Below are 11,196 nucleotides of genomic sequence, written 5' to 3'. Positions count from 1 at the left end.
CGCGCTCGGATAGGTCGGTTATATGGGCGTGTGCAGACCACAGATAGCGTCTCTATGTTGTCAGCTTTCTAAATTTACTGGAGGAATAAACACTCAGAACATAATTTTACCCCTTGGTTTCTGTATTTTTGTTAACAAAAAATTAGTTCATTTCACTTTCAATCGCATTTCCACACTTTTCTACTGACATCTTCATCCAAATGCTGCATAAAGCATTATGGTGCTCATATGTAGTCCAAACATTGAAATGAACAGCAAACAAGGCAGGTAGACAGACAACATTGGAGTGGAAACATTTATATTCACCCATGGCAAAAAAATAATTTACATCAACATAAAACAAATATATAACTTGGACATCAGAATTTATAAACATAATAATAGCAAAATCTACAACAGGAATACAATTAACTTGTAGTCGTAAAAAAGAAGGGCTGTAAAACATCAGCAACCTTTTAAGGCGGGTGTGTTTAAACTGTTCCTAAGCCACTTCTATACTAACTACAAACGGGTCTAGCGAGGTGTGTGCATTACCTTCAGCTACATATGCCAAATCTTATAATCTACACTAAAAATGTGTTTCAGATAACTCAGGGGCACTGTCTGGGCTCCACCTTCAGTTGGTGAGGCTGCCATGTTTGCCTGTCCATAGCTCTCGAAGCTCCACCTGGCATCCCAGATCTCTGAGTGCTGCTTTTCCTACATCACCACAGTCTTGATGAGTCTTTAGTGCCTGGGCTATAAGGGCCTCTGCTCCCAGGTCTAGAATTGGTTGGCTGTAGTTGCGCATACGTGAAACCAGGTTTCTTAACACCATACATGCCTGTTTCTGTTTAAAGACAAAAAGACAGTTATGAGTTTGCAGGCTGCATTAGCACAAGTGAGTATATGAATTAGTAACAACCTCCCATTACCTGTACATTGACTGCATCTGCATTAGCTTTCATGGCCTGCACAGCTGCCAATGCACCTCCATTCTCCATGATGACTTTACAGTTGTTGGGTTTACGTAAAGCAAGGACAGAGAGGCATGCACATCCCTGCTCACACACCTACAGCAGAACATAGACAAAACAGAATTTAATGCCATTTGCTTTAGCAGTGGAAAATATTACACCATCAAAGCCATTTACATTGGCATGCAGGAAATGCATTTAACTCACAGTGGGGTTGCTCATATGTCTGTTCATGGCAATTACAATAAGCTGGACTCCTCCAGCATTAACAACAGCATCTTTGACATCATCATTTCCTGCTATGGCTCGAATTGCACTTAGAACTTGCCGGGCCAGGTCCTGTAATAGCAAAACAGAGTAAGTGACCAGAACAAACATCAATATCAAATCAGCCTCAGTTTCATAGTTATTTTTTATTTTATTGTACTCTACCGCAGACTCAAAGCTGTCTGCAAGCAATGTCATGATGAGTTTTAATCCTCCCAGATCACAGATGTCTTGACAGAACTCATTTCTTACAGCCAGACGGGACAAAGTTGCACATATTTCGCTCAAAACAGAAGTATTTTCAAGATGAGCTGTGAGGTAGGATACAAGACAAAATTGGAATCAAAAGGTAGGAAAAGCACAGCAGCTAAAGCTAAGCACAAGAATTAACTAATGATCCATAAATTCCTACCTTTTGCAGCCTCAATCAAAACTTTCAGCCCATTGTGCTCAAGAACAATCATTTTGGCATGTTCATGACCGTGGCCAAACGTAACACGAACATCATCATCAAATGTCATGACCCTGAGAGCAGCAGAGGCCTCCTTCACCAGCTCTGCACATCCAGTGTGTTGTGTAATGACACCAGTCAGCAATGGTAGTACACCAGCTTTAACTAAATCTTGCCTGTTCTGTTCATGTTTCAAACAGCTGTGCCGTACAGCACAGACTGCAACACATATCACAGAGGAATCTGCCTGGTACTTCCTAAGAACATCCAAAAGGAAATGTTGGCCTTCTGCATCCAACAGGTCTGGCTGTCCATCTATCAAGGCTGCCAAAGCCGACACGGCAGTTAACACAGCTTCGTTCCCCTCCTCCACACTCTTTTTGCAGTAGGAAAGGATGGTGGGGTAGGCATCTTTTTGGGCAGCCAGATACCTCTGGGCAAATTGAAGTGAACACTGCTCGGTAAAGCGCTTAATGTCTGGCATCATTTCCAAAACACATTTTCCAATTTGGAGGGAATCCAATGCCTGCAATTGAAAATGACTTGTGTGAGAGAGTTATTTTGGCAACAGGTACAAGTGAAATAAGCTATTTATTAGCTTTTCCCTTACCTGTAAGACCTCATGTGCTTGCTCTTCCTTTTTGTCATCAGATGACACAGCTGGTACAGCTTTTACTATGCAACTGAGATCCACACCTGCATCCACATACATTATTAAACATTAATTTAAAACAAATTATACAATTTTACAACTTATACATTTTTCTCTTTATTTGGCTTTTACCTTGAGACTCGAACTGCTCCACAGCCTCCCTTAAAGCTTCATCAGGAGCCATATCAAACTCCTCCATATTTTCTTTGACTGCCGCATCAAATGTTTCCTGGGTGATCCTTCTTTTCGCCATTATGATGTTAATTCCCGCTCTGAAATGAAATATGATCCTGTCAACAATTGTGTTGATGCAATCTTATCCATGGTAATATAGCTAACAGCTATCGTTGGCTAACAAACAGTTAACATTCTTTTCCCTGAGTTGTGATAGCTGTTCACGTTATTAAATCTATAGGATGGAATATTGTACAGTTTGAAGGGTTCAAACCGTAAAATTAAACAAGTTAATTGTTACCTCCGCCCTGCGACAAACAGTCTGCTCCACTGTCATGAATGAACCGACTACCCCTGCTGATTACGCACTTTTCGTAATCGCTAGCACTCTCCACTCAGGAACGAGCTGGGCGTGAATTGTGCGGAAAATTTTAAGTGAATACCAAATTCCGCAAGAGGTCCTACAGATCGGTTGAAACATCAGAAAAGATTCGTTCCACAAATCGACATTTTCGCTATGAGATAAATAAAAGCGGTGTTATCGACGTGGTTAAAACTCCAAAACGCAAATGTAACAGACAATATTTTTTTAATAAAGAGAAACGTTAGTTTATTATTCACGGTATAATCATAAAAATATACTTTTTTAAGTTTCACTTAAAAATAAAGAGAAATATAAATAAATGATAACTTAAAGTAATAAATCAAAATGTAATCAGCGGGGCAGATTTAAATTTGTTACTGTGTTGCTGCCATGTCATTATTATAACAGATATGATATTACACAAAAACTGCGCGCGAATTCACTTTGCATTATTTTGAAAACAGCAACCGGAAGTCCTTCTGTTGGCTAATGGCTAGCTTACTTCGACACAGACAGATGACTGAGATGGGAAACACAACAGAGGCCGGCGAAAGCTGAGGAGTAATTCGGCGGACGTTCCAACAGCCACTTGTCTTGGTCTAATTGTTTTGTCTTTGGGCGACTCAAGATGGCAGCGTCCACCGAGGCCTCGGAGCCCTGGTACCTGGCCCTGCTGGGCTTTGCGGAGCATTTTCGCACGTCGAGCCCGCCGAAGATCCGGCTGTGCGTGCACTGTCTGCAGGCGGTGTTTCAGTTCAAGCCGCCCCCGAGGGTCGAGGCCCGGACCCACCTGCAGCTGGGCTCGGTGCTGTACCGCCACACAAAGAACAGCGAGTTAGCACAGACGCACCTGGAGAAAGCGGTGAGCAGCAGCCTCGGCGTCCTATAATATTCCCGTGCTGCTTTTCATCAACCTATTTATTCACGTGATGCTGACTCTAATATGTTGCTACATTCTCTGTCTGCAGTGGTTCATATCTCAACAAGTATCCTTTTGACACATTGCACGAGGTTGTGTGTAATCGCAAGTGTCCCCGTTCAGGATTGATAACCAGCACTGTTTATAACGGGGTAGTAGGATTCCTTATTCCCTTGTATCAGATCTCTCAGTTTGAAGATGTCAAGTTTGAAGCAGCAAGCATTTTATCAGAGTTCTACTGTCAACAGGTACACACCCACCTCATGTCTGCTTTCCTACCGAAACTAACCAAAGAGCAGCAACGTTTTTTACATGTTTTTTGCTTTTTTGTTATGCTTAACAGTGTAATAATTTACTAAACTTTTTATTAAAAATGGGATGTACCATAAACTTATTTTATAAGTTAACATTTTGTTCTTGTTTGTAAAATTATTTGTTTTATCAGCCATGTTAAATTACTGACCAAACCACACAGGACCTGGTTCTTTTGTTTGATAGATATACCAAAACACAAAGTGACTGATTTCCTAAGGTTTCCTTAGTTTGTGTCCTTCCCAATATGCAATATTATAATTTAAAAAAAAAAATTAAAAATAATTTTTCAGTGTGGAGTCCGTTTGATTTGTTTTCATTACGACATTCGGTAATAGGGAAAACCTTTGCTTGCTTGTTTGTCTTAGTTTAACTCACCTATTGATTTCTGTTCTGTAGAACCTCGTGGACTCAGCCAAGCCAGTATTACGGAAGGCAATCCAGATCTCTCAGCAAACTCCTTACTGGCACTGCAGACTTCTTTTTCAGCTTGCAGTAAGAAAGTTTCATGTGTTACAGACTTGTTACAACTGGTTAAAGTTAGCGACGCATTTCCAGTATACGTGGGGTGTTTTTTCCAGCAACTACATGCACTAGAGAAGGACTTGGTGTCAGCCTGTGACCTCTTGGGAGTTGGAGCAGAGTATGCAAGAGTCATGGGCTCCGAGTACACGAGGTAAAGAAATAAGCTTGTTTGTACACACTTAAATTATACACTGTACTTCCACCTAAACTCAGCTCTTTGTTTTTCGCAGAGCACTGTTTCTTCTAAGTAAAGGAATGGTAAGCTCAAATATTTCTCCACTAACTTGACATTCAACAGTACGTGTACTTCACGCAGCTCTGTTAACAGCTTGTGCATTTGTGACTGCAGCTGCTGCTAATGGAGAGGAAGCTGAGCGAAGTGCACCCTCTGCTGACACTGTGTGGCACCATTGTAGAGAACTGGCAGGGGAATCCCATTCAGAAGGAGTCGCTCAGGGTTTTCTTCCTCGTGCTGCAGGTCACACACTACCTGGACGCTGGACAGGTGCGGCTGTATTCATACAGTATGTCTCATAATGGGGAACTGTTTTACTCAGTATTGTGGTACCAAATTATTACTGAAGTCTTTCTTTGCACATTGGATTTAGGTAAAGAGTGTGAAGCCTTGTCTGAAGCAGCTCCAGCAGTGTATCCAGACCATCTCCACTCTCCATGATGACGAGATCCTACCCACTAATCCAGCAGCTCTCTTCCACTGGCTGCCCAAGGAGCACATGTGTGTGCTTGTGTATTTGGTGAGATATCATCACTTAATCACATAAATGCACTCTAAAAGGAGCATAGTATTCTGTGTCATACAACACTATATGCCTTGTTTTCTGTTTCTTTAAAATTTAAAAGGTGACGGTGATGCACTCAATGCAGGCTGGCTACTTAGAGAAAGCACAAAAGTACACAGACAAAGCTCTGATGCAGCTGGAAAAACTGAAGAGTAAGTTTGATGAGATTCAGAGTCACATTTCACGTCCCCCTCGATGACTGGGATGTTAAATCATCTCCATCTGTTCAGTGCTGGACAGTAGCCCCATCCTGTCCATATTCCAAGTCATCCTGCTGGAGCATATCATCATGTGCAGGCTCGTCACTGGACACAAGGCCACAGCTTTACAAGAGGTGAGGTCAGATGGTTTTACGATCAGAAGCATAGGTTTTGTGATGGCACTTTGCTCTGCTTAACACTGTGTTGATCTGTGTTCAGATTTCTCAGGTTTGCCAGCTTTGCCAGCAGTCGCCCAGGTTATTTACAAATCACGCTGCACAGCTTCATACTCTACTGGTGAGTCTACAAGCAGAGAAACGCATTTTTCACAAAAACATTCTAATTACACAGTAAGTTAGATACAATGTCAAATTATATCAAGAGACATATATATATATCTGTGGTTATTTTAATTGGAGCTACTCACTGTTTCCATGATATATAAACTAGTTGTGTTTCCTTCCGTACCAGGGCCTCTACTGCATTTCAGTGAACTGCATGGACAACGCTGAGGCTCAGTTCACTGCTGCTCTACAGGTGAGTTTTATGTCTTGTCAAAAAGTTCATAACACACTGACACATTTGTTTATTTGGTTTCGTGAAAATTCTAAATAATTTTACCATCATGTCTCACCATCTGTTCATCCTCACTCTGCTCTCTTTCATTTTTGTGTTAGATGACTACACACCAGGAGCTGTGGACATTCATTGTAACTAACTTGGCCAGTGTCTACATACGAGAAGGAAACAGACATCAGGAGGTAAAAAAAATCATCCTTGGAAAAGTTCAACAGTTCTAATTGAACAACAATATTCATATATGCATTTATTTTCATGTGTGTTGGTGCTAACATGGTTTTTGTTTCAGCTGTACAGCCTTCTAGAAAGGATTAATCCTGACCACAACTTTCCTGTCAGGTAACTATAGTAACAATCACATAATATGAATACATATTATATTACTGCTAAATGTTTTTTAATGACTTTTACTTTCTCAGTTCTCATTGTCTACGAGCTGCAGCATTTTATATCAGAGGGCTGCTGTCTTTCTTCCAGGGACGTTACAATGAGGCCAAGTAAGAAAAGCCATTCTATTTTTTTAAAGCAAAATTACCATTTAACATAAATAAACCAAAAATTGAACATGTAACAATGCACCAACAGAAGATTTCTAAGGGAGACTCTGAAGATGTCAAATGCAGAGGATCTAAACAGGCTGACCGCCTGCTCGCTAGTCCTACTCGGCCACATCTTTTTTGTCCTGGGCAACCACAGGGTGAGTCTACCATTCTGTATTTGTACTTTGTTTCCTCAGAACTTATCTTGATTACAAGTGTGTGTCCACATTTTCTCCAGGAAAGCAATAATATGGTGGTTCCTGCTATGCAGCTCGCCAGTAAGATCCCTGACATGTCTGTGCAGCTCTGGTCCTCTGCACTTCTCAAAGGTAAAGCTCACACAGAGGCTCACGCCAATAATGTAACAGGAAAGACTAATGTATGTAAGAGAACTCTATATGTGTGTACACACAATAACTGAAATGTTAATTACATCTTAATAGGATAATATGTTGAAATCCATGGGTTTAATTTCACAATTTATTATTATAATTTCCTTTTTGGAGGATGCGGTATTATTTTGGCCTGAGGGGGGCGCAAGATGAAAGCTAAAGCATCTCGGAACAAAAAGGTTTCAGCTGACAGCGTACAGTGAACGTTAGGTTCGCTTTGTTTATTTTTATTTCTCTGATGTGACTGGCATCAGGTGAAGTGCACAGATAGCAGCAGTGTTTCTGCCATCTAGAGGTGTAGCCAGGTTTCTAATCAGCGTTTTACAGGAGTGCATGTTCACGATAAAGGATCCAGACAAGGGAAGTAGCAGAGTGGAGTGGCTGGATGAAAGGAACCTCTTAAGGCTGAAAGTCACACAAAGTGGCCTGTAGAGGTTTAAAATTCAGGAGGTTGACTCTAGTGACGTGTCGGTTCTGCTTCAAAGAAAAGGTTTTATACAACTGAGTCTTCTGCCACTATGCAGTTATACACGGCCTTAAAATTATTCCATTCTCAATTTAAATAGCTTGACTTACCAAATGTTACTTAATTGCGTGTTCACCAAAGTTTAACATAAAAATACTTTTAATGGATGAGTCCCTTGATTAGAATCCATTTTACATTTACATATCGGGCATTGTCTCAAGCTCACCTGATGCAGCTAATCAAGGTCTCGATTAGTCCTTATGATTTTTTGATAACCTTTCATGTAATGCCACTATAAACATATTCCACATGAAAGTGGCCTAAAACCACAGGGACCCCATCTAATCAAATCTGTATGATGTTGGAACACTGCTTCCAAACTAAGTCTGAGGTGAAGGAGTGATCAGATTAGTTGTGATTTTAAGTCTGTCTTCACCTGGATATATTTCCATCACATCTCCAGTGCAATTTAAAAGCATTAATATCTCAGTTCAAAGGAAGACGTTTCTTTCCGTAAGGATTGTGCCACATTACGCATGCAGGGAGAGATCCCCTGCAGAGATCGGAGACGTCTCATCCAGTCACAGCACTGATACACCACAGAGTAATGAAGCCACAACTGAATTAGATGTAGACACTGGAAACACTTCATCACACTATAATAACTTGATGTGTCTAAGCATATTCAAGGGTGGCTTTGACATCTGGATCCAAAATCGTTAAAACATAAAACTGCTGTGGTCAGCAGCTTCATTCTCAAAATTCAATAATCCCGACCATCTTTTTCCCCATACAGATCTGAACAAGGCTTGTGGAAACACCATGGATGCCCACGAGGCAGCTCAGATGCACCAGAACTTTTCCCAGCAGCTCCTGCAGGACCACATCGCAGCATGCAGCCTCCCTGAACACAACCTCATCAGCGTAAGCACAACACTGATCAGTCCACCTACAAACACTGACTCAGACCAACCTGCCTGGATGTTATTTTTAAGTGAAGTAATGTGTTGTGTTTCAGTGGACAGATGGCCTCCCCCCGGTGCAGTTTCAGCCACAGAATGGACCTGCAACCAGCCTGGCCAGCCTGCTCTGAAAGCAAATCCCACCCTGAAGATCAGTTTAAAGAAAATGGAGACATACAGTGACAAATGTCCAATCACACACATGCACTCTAGAGTTTTTAGTCATAGTATAGTTCTACCAGCTGTAAAAGAGATAAAAAGCTAAGTAGCAAACTACCACCAGCAGATGTCTTCTTTTAAAGAGGTTAAAGAATCACACCTGTCCATCGAAACTTTAGAGTAAAGACACTGAATGTAAGATTGAACAACCTTATGACAACCACTGGCTTCATAGACAGATTAATCACAAATAATTATTATTGTGCACTATCTAAGTGTCTGTCGTGACCTAAAAGCACTGATCAGCTGGTTTTGATGCACAGTTTCATGTAGATTTCAATATACAGTATCTGTAATGACCTTAATGTAGTGTAGTGCTATGTTTGGTGGTCAAGTGGAAAACTGCATGTGTGTGTTCACAGAAGAGGAACAGGTTGGAGCTTTCACTTGTAACTGGGATGGAAGACAATTTTAATGATGATAGTTTTATATAAATGCACCTACTAGTGTTGATTAATGTTTTCAAGGTCAGGAATGTAATAGGGTTAGATCCAATATGCTGCCTGACTCTACTTCCCTTATTATTTTTCCTATTTCACTGTAACTGGTGTGTTTATAAGCTATGCTCACTTTGACTCCAGTCAGACTAATAATTGTAACATTTCCACTAAATAGGATCGACTGTTAGCTGTTTGCACAAGTGTTTCATGTTGAAGGTTACCTTTTAATTCTTTTTATGCATTGAATGCGTTGAAATATGCCCTTTATTTTTTTACTTCCTGTTTACTACAGATTATTTTTCTCCAGGTTATGATGTATGAATCTGTATTTAAGTAACTTATTTATTTGATTTAGGTTGTCGTTATACCAGATGCATTTTTTCTTGCCATCACTAACAGTAGAATTTTGAACTTAGTTATGCTGATGTACTCGCAATACATTTTATTTTTAATTAGTAAAGACTTTTGTTATACATATTTCTTTATTTGGAGTTTTTCTTATTCCAAAATAAACTTAATCAGGTTGAAGAGTGTTTAAGCAAAGTATATACTGCAATAAAAGCATCTGTATGGATGCGTTAACTTACAACAGTGTAACTAAATCATGATCATGAGAGTGCTAATTTAAAAGAGTCACGTTTAACACCACAAACATATTTATTATTATATATATTCTGCACATACATTTACATATAAAAAGCTGTTGCTTGTAGAAGAAAATATTATATTAGTCACAGCAAACTCAATGTTTTGTCATCTAAGTATATGTACTTGCTACAGTAGGAGATAGTCAGTGTAATGTAATACACACAATGCTTTTTGACCTGGAATAGTATCTAGCTTCACACGAGCGTGAACCTCATTACGAATATAACATAATTTGCATATTTAAATCTATATCCACGTGTCACTTTAAGGAAACATCTTAGTATGCCTTTAGGACATTATGGCTGCGCGTCGCTTTTCATTGAGAACCTAGAGCGCATTGTTTCATGGGGATATAAATAAATCCATATTTTAACCGCTAACATAAATCCATCAGCTCAAACGTTTCCTCTCCTGTTCCCTCGTGTTGCGTCTTGTCGGAAAACGATCGCTTTCGGGAGACAAAGATCAGACAGAAGTGAAAAGTTTTGGGACGCTCGAGGTGTCTTGGACGCGGCTGAAAGGAGCCGCTTCCTGCCAAATAGTGAGCCCGTCTAATCGCGACTGCAGCAGCTACTTCCTGCATTGTTACAGTACTTAATGAGGATTAAGTTGAAGCTGTCATTTTGTACTGGCGGCCATTAGGCCTCTCCACGCGAGGGGAGCGGCGGAGCAGACGGAGCTGATCCGATCCCTCCACCTGGGCACGTCCTGCAGACTGTCACACTGAAGACACGTGTGTCTGCTTTAATGGCACTAACTGATCCTGCCAAGATATTTACTAATTACAGGAAAAACGCGTGTGTTGAAAAATGTCTCATTTGCATTTCCACTACCTTTAAGCCACCGTTTGTTATGCAATAGTTTCAAACAATGAGCAAAAAAAAAAAAAACGTGATAAGAATATGTACAATCCTAAAATAGATGAAGCAGGAAACACACAGTGCCACCTGGCAGTGACATGCAGTGTAATAGCCTGCAGTGAGTTTCATTATACTCCCAGGAATTCCATCTATATGTTCTGCCACTGTAATAAATAAACGTCAGATTTCCCATCCTTGATCAAATTTGTATTGTTAGCAGGGCTATAGTGAGGATTTTACACATACTGAAGTGATTCCCCCGTGAACCCACCCACCTATAAAACACTCCACACGCTGACAAGGATGTCTGTGAAATATGTCACGCTTTAATGATTTATTCACACCTTTGTATAATATTTCTCAACAAAAAGGACAATTTGCATCATTTCGCTATAATTTAAATAGAAATAATAATTTGTGTAATCAGCCAAATCAACAATTGATGTGCATTTAACACTTTGATTAGCAGTG

At 40.3% G+C, this 11,196-nt stretch overlaps 2 protein-coding genes across 4 annotated transcripts; one reads left to right on the top strand and one right to left on the bottom strand.

Annotated features, from left to right (window-relative positions):
- Nucleotides 1-281: 281 nt before the first annotated feature.
- On the bottom strand, nucleotides 282-3,500 carry armc6 (armadillo repeat containing 6). 3 transcript variants are annotated; one of them, XM_029131550.3, is made up of 8 exons: nucleotides 2,802-2,958; nucleotides 2,459-2,598; nucleotides 2,285-2,370; nucleotides 1,636-2,200; nucleotides 1,389-1,534; nucleotides 1,164-1,295; nucleotides 915-1,052; nucleotides 282-829 (listed from the first exon to the last, which is right to left on the bottom strand). In XM_029131550.3, the coding sequence occupies exons 2-8, from the start codon at nucleotides 2,577-2,579 to the stop codon at nucleotides 617-619; spliced, it is 1,401 nt and encodes a 466-aa protein (XP_028987383.1). In that variant the 5' UTR covers nucleotides 2,580-2,598; nucleotides 2,802-2,958; the 3' UTR covers nucleotides 282-616. The 3 variants fall into 3 exon arrangements, with proteins under 3 accessions (XP_028987383.1, XP_028987381.1, XP_028987380.1); XM_029131548.3 differs by lacking the exon at nucleotides 2,802-2,958 and adding an exon at nucleotides 3,367-3,500 and having other exon boundaries at nucleotides 1,164-1,534; XM_029131547.3 differs by having other exon boundaries at nucleotides 1,164-1,534.
- On the top strand, nucleotides 3,493-9,694 carry LOC114844298 (MAU2 chromatid cohesion factor homolog). Its single transcript, XM_029131546.3, has 19 exons — nucleotides 3,493-3,726; nucleotides 3,833-3,850; nucleotides 3,966-4,031; nucleotides 4,495-4,590; nucleotides 4,677-4,771; nucleotides 4,851-4,878; nucleotides 4,970-5,125; nucleotides 5,229-5,375; nucleotides 5,482-5,572; nucleotides 5,651-5,754; nucleotides 5,840-5,917; nucleotides 6,092-6,157; nucleotides 6,298-6,381; nucleotides 6,489-6,538; nucleotides 6,619-6,696; nucleotides 6,785-6,896; nucleotides 6,977-7,067; nucleotides 8,393-8,520; nucleotides 8,615-9,694. The coding sequence occupies exons 1-19, from the start codon at nucleotides 3,493-3,495 to the stop codon at nucleotides 8,687-8,689; spliced, it is 1,797 nt and encodes a 598-aa protein (XP_028987379.1). The 3' UTR covers nucleotides 8,690-9,694.
- The last annotated feature ends 1,502 nt before the right edge of the window (nucleotides 9,695-11,196 follow it).

Source organism: Betta splendens, chromosome 17, assembly GCF_900634795.4.
Source record: "Betta splendens chromosome 17, fBetSpl5.4, whole genome shotgun sequence".
NCBI lineage: Eukaryota > Metazoa > Chordata > Actinopteri > Anabantiformes > Osphronemidae > Betta > Betta splendens.
This window is presented reverse-complemented; position numbering and strand designations above follow the sequence as displayed.

Coding starts and splice junctions, on each gene's coding strand:
- armc6 (XM_029131548.3), bottom strand. CDS start 2,579: ATGGCGAAAAGAAGGATCACCCAGGAAACATTTGATGCGGCAGTCAAA. Junction 2,201..2,284: donor AAGCACATGAGGTCTTACAG/GTAAGGGAAAAG, acceptor TTTCAATTGCAG/GCATTGGATTCCCTCCAAAT. Junction 1,535..1,635: donor TTTGATTGAGGCTGCAAAAG/GTAGGAATTTAT, acceptor CCTACCTCACAG/CTCATCTTGAAAATACTTCT.
- LOC114844298 (XM_029131546.3), top strand. CDS start 3,493: ATGGCAGCGTCCACCGAGGCCTCGGAGCCCTGGTACCTGGCCCTGCTG. Junction 4,032..4,494: donor CAGAGTTCTACTGTCAACAG/GTACACACCCAC, acceptor TCTGTTCTGTAG/AACCTCGTGGACTCAGCCAA. Junction 5,918..6,091: donor CACAGCTTCATACTCTACTG/GTGAGTCTACAA, acceptor CTTCCGTACCAG/GGCCTCTACTGCATTTCAGT.